This window comes from Varanus komodoensis, unplaced genomic scaffold (genome assembly GCF_004798865.1).
Source record: "Varanus komodoensis strain SLA01 unplaced genomic scaffold, ASM479886v1 scaffold87, whole genome shotgun sequence".
NCBI lineage: Eukaryota > Metazoa > Chordata > Lepidosauria > Squamata > Varanidae > Varanus > Varanus komodoensis.
This window is the reverse complement of record NW_025336565.1, coordinates 1559955-1566277: the sequence shown is the minus strand read 5'-3', so window position 1 is coordinate 1566277 and position 6323 is coordinate 1559955. Positions and strand designations below refer to the sequence as shown.

Below are 6323 nucleotides of genomic sequence, written 5' to 3'. Positions count from 1 at the left end.
GCCGGGGCGCGGGCGGCGGGGGCGCGGGCGCGCGGGGCGGCCTGCCGCGGGCGCTGCGCGAGCGGCGGCTGTGGAGCAAGGCGCGCAGCTCGGCCTTCTGGGAGACGGTGCGCGCCAAGGCCTGCAGCCCGCGCGAGTGGGCCGAGAACTTCCGCGTGGCACCCGGCACCTTCGACTACCTGTGCGCGCAGCTGCGCGGCGCCATCCAGCGCCGGGACACCAACATGCGCCGCGCCATCCCGGCCGACGTGCGCCTGGCCATGACGCTGTGGCGCCTGGGCGCCTGCACCGAGTACCGCGCCGTGGAGCAGCTCTTCGGCGTGTCGCGCTCCACGGTGTGCAAGGTGCTGCGCGACGTGTGCGAGGCCGTGGTGAGCATCCTCACGCCGGCCTACGTGCGCCCCCCCGACCCCGCAGCCGTCGCGGCCGGGAACGGCTTCCCGCTGCCCCAGCTGGCCGGGGCGCTGGGCTCCCTGCACGTCCCCATCCGCGCGCCCAACGAAAACGCCGCTGGCTACTACAACCGCCACGGCTGGCACTCGGTGGTGCTCCAGGCCGCCGTGGACTCGCGCGGCTGTTTCTGGGACATCAACATCGGGTGCCCGGGAAGGGTGACGGACACCCAGGTGCTGTGCGCCTCGGAGCTGTACCAGCGGGCCCAGGAGGGCGAGCTGTTCCCCGGCGGCTCCCAGGACATCGGCGGCGTGCAGGTGCCCGTTTACCTGCTGGGCGGCGGCTCCTACCCCTTCCTCCCTTGGCTCATGCGGCCCTACCGGGGCGGGATCCTGACGCCCACCCAGCAGCGGTTCAACGAGTACACCGCTGCGGCCCGGACGGTGGTGGGCGTGGCGTTCGGGCGCCTGCGGGGGCGCTGGCGCTGCCTCACCAAGCGCAACGACACGGACGTGTCCTTCCTGCCGACCCTCATCTCTGCGTGCTGCACCCTGCACAACGTCTGCGAGGCTCGCGGCGACGCCTTCCCGCCGTGCTGGATGGAGGAGGAGGAGGACGAGCCGTGGGAGGAGCAGCCACTCGCCGACAGCGCGGAGGAGGACGCCGAAGCGGTGGAGATTCGGGACGCCCTGGCGCTGGCACTGAGGGGCTGACTTGAGCGGGAGAGGTGCGGCCCGCCCAGCCCTGTCTGAAGCTGGGCCGCGTCAGGTCGGCGTGAGAATGCGTCGCAAGTGACGTTGTTCCGAGGGCAGATGAAGGCTGTGGCATGTGAACATCAGCATTCGCAGCACATGGAAAGGTCCTTGCGGATCTGCTTTGTGTTTCTGATCTGCCTGCAGAAGACCCCCAAAGCGAAGGAAGCGGCTGTGTGGCCAGGAGAAGAGCGGGAAGAGGTGCATTTGGGGAAGGAGAATGGTAGAGCTGGAAGGGGCTTGCAAGGCCGTCGGGTCCAGCTCCCCATTCGATGCGGGACCTCAGGGAGAACCACCCCTCCCAGGTGGCTGTCCAGCCTCCTCTTGAATGCCTCCAGTGGGGGAGAGCCCACAACCTCCCTCGGTCAGGGGTCCCATCACCGTGCTGCTCTAACGCCCAGGAAGTTTTTCTGTCCAGCCGCAACCTGGAGCGTAAGCCGGTGCCTCTGTGCCCTGCACTCTGAGATAGCCCGGAAGAGAGCCGGACCCTCCTCTGCGTGCCAGCCTTTATCCTGTCTCCCCTTGGTTTTTTCTTCTCCGGGCTAAACCTCCCCAGCTCTTTCGATCTCTCCCCACAGGGCTTTGTTTCCAGGCCCCTGATCATCTTTGTTGCCCCTCTGAAGTTTTTCCAGTTTGTCTTCATCTTTCTTGAACTTGAATCATTGGAGCGTGGATATTGGAAATTACTGCGATGTATTAAATTAGGAGTGAAAGTGAAATTGGAACCTCTCACCCTGTTACAACATCTCCCAAAACCGAATATTTCCTGTGTTGGGTTAAGAACTGCTCCATAAGTTTTCAGGGTATCTTAGCTGTATCCTAATTACGCGGGGTTCTTGCTGCTTTTCGTTTCGCTTCCAGGATTAGGCAGGCAGCCTCACAAGGGGAAGATGGGATCTGAAGTGACAGAAGAGTGCGACTGGCGTACTTAGCACAGTTGCCAAATTTAGCAATAAGATTCCCTTGTAAAGCAGAGGGACGCGTGTTCCAGGCCCACATGTTAATAGAGGCGAACATGGCAAGGCATTGAAAACCCATTGCAGAAGTTACAGAATGGGGTAGAGGTTTGTTAGATCCCAGAAATGGGTTTAGGGCAGGTTTCAATTTCATTTTCTTCCTTTCCCACCCAGATACTCATTTTGATGTTTAGAGATCACCTGTATTCCTAACTGTAGTCAGGTCAATCAAAGCATAAACTCGCCACTGCCCAGCATAGTTTAAAACGTTGTTTATTTGTGAGTGATTAAGTGTCCCGAGGGCATTGAGAGAATTACAGCAACTTGTGTGTGTGGTCCAGGTAAGAGGGTGTCACCTGTCCCTTAAGAGGCTGACAGAGCTCATTTGCAGAAAAGAGGAAATAAATCGGAGGAGTGCAAAGGGAACGCTCTGAACGATGAACGGCAGCGCAGTGGCCGCTTCGGGGCCAATATTTTCCACAGTTGATGCGAAGCTTCCTCCACGCCGCTGGTCTCATGCTCGTTGAATCAGACCCAAGCTCCACCTCACTAAGATGGAGCCTGTGGCTGGGTAAGCGGGCAGAAGCTGCCCACCCAGTAGCTGGACGCACGTCTCACCAGACATGCCTGGACAGGTCTGGGCATCCTGTTAAAATGGCCCCCCAATGCCTCCCTGAGAAGAGAATGTCCCCAAAATGACACTTGGATTCCCATCCCAGGAACGCCAGACCCCCATATGTAATGTTTTTTGGAGAGCCCCCTGCAACATTCACCCTGTGAGAGACGTCGTGTATCGGTTGAGTTGACAGGCCGAACAACAGATGAGAGAGGAGTGTGAATTTAGCATCGAAAGGTTAGAGGAGCAGCAAAGAGGCGAATTCTGCTGCCCAGGAAAGCTCTCGCAAGACGTAGGGAGGACCCGAATCCAGCTCCCGTCCCTGCTCTGTCCCAGCTGAAGCACCACAGGGGTGTGCGCAGGTCCGGATCCCTCAGAGAGGCTGGTAGCCCTGGCGGTTACGCAGTCGTCCCACCACGAAAGCCACGATGACGACCAGGATGAGAAGGCCCAGGACCACTCCCACCACAATGGGCAGAACTTTTGAGCGCCTCTGCTCTGGACACACCTCGGCTGAAAGAGGCACCGAAGAGTTATTGAGGGGGCGATGGGGCTGGAGACCCCCATGTTGCGCGGAGGAGCTGGAAGAGGCACCGGCTGCCCCCTCGTTTTGCTCAGGACCGGATGAGACAGCCCCACCACCCCAGCAGGGCCTCGGCAGTTCGGCTGCAGAATCATGCGAAGGCCATCAAACTGATCGGTTCCAGCAGAAGGGGTGGAGCTGACTGTACCACGTGAGCCCATGTTAAGGCTCCCCGTGGCGTCATCTTGCTGAGACGGCCTCCGCTGTTGTCCCAGCGCGAAAGCTCCCCGTGGCCCAGTTTGCTTTCTGGCTTGACTGGTTTGCTTTGGGCTGTATCAGCCTAGCCTGCTGTCACCTGCCACGACATGTTCCTTTTCGGGATGCAGTGCCTGTGCAGAAGGAACCACACTAGCTGCCTGTTCTCTGCTGGGCCAGGCGTATGGTTCTGGTGTAGTGGGCGAAGCCTGGGAGAGCTTGGGAGCAGGATGCCCGACAAAGCACCCTCTCCCTCCAGGCCCGGCCTGGTCACCGGGGGAGCGTGCCCTGGTGGCTTCACATGGACTCCTGGCACGGCTGGGCCCCCACGGGAGAAGAGCCCTTGGGTGGCCCGGCTCCAGCCGTGGCCACGCTCTTTCCAGCGCCAGCTGTTCCAGACAGCCTTCCTGCTGACCAGGCATGTTTTTAAAGCATGGCATTTATTTGTTCCTCTGTTCTACCTTTCTGTTGTTCATCACTCTAGAATCTGTCTAGATACGGAATGGCATAGGAAGGCGAAAATAAAATTGAAGAACAACCTGCCTGCAGCCATTAGAGTGCCATTAGATGCTAGCCAGCTTCTGCTCGGGGCCTCGGCGAACTGCCGAGGAGGAGAGGTGGGCAGCGGGTGTGGGGAGCGGAAGGATGGCTCTCTTTCGGGCCGGCTGCCCCTTGAGGGCATGAACTGGTGGGTTCCTTCGCACCCCAAGGGCACTTTTTAGCCTTGAGGTAAACGGGAAGTTGGTGTGTGAGTGGGTGCCCCCACACGCTCTTGGAAGTCTTCAAAAGCGCATGTGTGGACCTGGGGAAAGGCCGGGGAGTGTTTGGCCCAAGGAAAACTCGAATCCGCTCAGTGCGTGGGCAGGAGACGCTGTGCGGAAGCAAACTGCAAAGAGGCCGGGCTGAAGCTCGAGGCGGCGATGCCGTGTGGGAGCCGGGTCGCCTGGTGTGCGAGTGGCGCCTGCGGAAGGAGGGGTGCTCACCTTCTCCAAATGCTCCATTTCGCAGCCCAAAGGCCTGGACGCGCTCATTCAGGACGTTGAGGTAAAAGCCCTCGGCGAGAGCCAGGCTGCGGTTCCTGCACTGGTAGGAGTGTCCCAGGTGGGCCTCGAACTCGCGGAGGGAGGAATTGTCGGCTGCAAAGAACGTCTCTGCGAAGACAGAGGGACATCCTGAGGCCTGTGGAAATGGCCGGTCGCCCTGCATGCCCCCCCAGCCGCGGCTTCACGGAAGAGGCGCGCCCTGAATGTGGGAACCCGTCCCTGGTGCCGCGCTGGGCGAGAGGCCACCTGGTGGGACCTGGCAGGCCCTGGCGGGTCTTTGAGCATCACCCAGCATGGTGTTCCGCCTCCTTTGTGATCATCTGACAGCTCATCTAACACCAGGGGCACCAGGCTGGGGAGGGCTGGCTCGAAATGGCCGCCTTTCTCCTCTTGGCCCACCTGGAGGTTCTGATTGCAGGTCGTGGAGGCCAAGAGCCCACGGGCTGGGCTGCCTTGAGAAAATGGCATTTTGACAGCGGAAATAGCGGCGTTGGCCATAGGGGAAATACCAAAGCCACGGGAGGGGAGCCCCTCTCCAGCCCCAGAATCCCGGAGCAGTAGAGCTGGAAGGGGCCGGCGAGGCCCTTGAGTCCAGCCCCTGCTGGGCGCAGGACTCCAGGCACAGCATCCCCAGCAGAGGGCTGTCCAGCTGCCTCTTGGGGCCTCTGTCTGGGAGAGCCCATCACTTCCCTCCTGACATTGCTGGATGAAGCGACCTGCTGGCCCTACAAGCGCGCATGCTGCGGCACGAGCAAGGGCAAGGCCTTCACACAGCCATCCCTCCGTCCGGAGAGGGCTTGGGGATGGGCCTTGCACCCCCAACTGTGACGGGCAGGAACTCGACCCGTCCCCCTGTCTCGGAGCGTTGGCCCGCAGAAGCTCCGTCCCCAAAGAGGCAGCTCCGAGCCCCTCAAATCGCCCCTACCTGTTGCCTGTGGGAACTGGACCGTCAGGTTGGCCTGTGTCCGACTCAGGTAGAACGTGCCTTGGGTCTCGTTCTGGGGAAAAGGCGAGGCAAGAGGGCCGTTTTTCAGAAGGCTCGCTCTTAGCTCTGAACCGCCACACGCAGAGCGTCTGGGACGCGAGCGGCACAGCCCTCCATGGTTCGCTTGCGGGCCGCCATGCGTGCCACGCCGCCCCGTTAGTGTTTCCCAGCAGGAGGGGGGCCGCCTCCAGGCAGCCAGGCTAGGTAGGAGTTCCCTTTGTTGGTCTCCCGGCTCCTCCAGGCCCCCGAATCTGGCCGGCTGGGTTTCTCCAGGCAGGGGAAGCTGCGGGTTCTGGCAAGGCCAGGGAAGCCCCAGTGCCCGTCCCCTGGGCGAAATCTGGCAGGAGGCCCGGCTCAGCCACAGGGTGCCTGGGGAGGCGTGTGGGGGACATGGACCGCTCGCTCAAGCAGGCAGGAGCGCTCGGCTGCAGCCCTGGCATCTCCGGGAAGCGCAGGGAACCCTGGAGAGGCCCGGCTGCCAGTTGGTGCCGGCAGCTCTGGGCTGGACGGACGCAGGCCCTGGCTTGGAGCGCGGTTGCTTCCCTGCAGCACGAAGAGCCGCGTGATCTCGCAGCTGCGATGTGGCATCTGTCGGATCGGGCGGCGTGCGCAGGGTTTGCCTGGCGTGGCGGGACTGCGGCTGCGAGCCCGTCTGCTCCGCTTCTCTCGCAGTCGCTCTCCAAGCCAGGCAGCCAGGCGGCCGGCCGGCCGGCGGGCGCATGAGTCGCCTCGGGGATCAGCCAGCGCTGGGGCACTCGCCGGGCCTGGGGAGGTCATCTTGCACTCGGACGGTCTGCCCA

The 6323-nt window shown here is 62.0% G+C and overlaps 1 protein-coding gene across 1 annotated transcript in view; it reads right to left on the bottom strand.

Moving 5' to 3' along the window:
* Positions 1 to 2361: 2361 nt before the first annotated feature.
* Positions 2362 to 6323, bottom strand: part of CD68 (CD68 molecule) — a 6630-nt gene continuing 2668 nt past the window's right edge. Inside the window, exons 4-6 of the mRNA XM_044417132.1 lie at positions 5464 to 5536; positions 4479 to 4646; positions 2362 to 3230 (exon numbers count right to left, since the gene is read on the bottom strand). Of these exons, the coding sequence (XP_044273067.1) occupies positions 3091 to 3230; positions 4479 to 4646; positions 5464 to 5536 (381 nt within the window). The 3' untranslated portion in view covers positions 2362 to 3090. The remainder of the gene's footprint in view (positions 3231 to 4478; positions 4647 to 5463; positions 5537 to 6323) is intronic.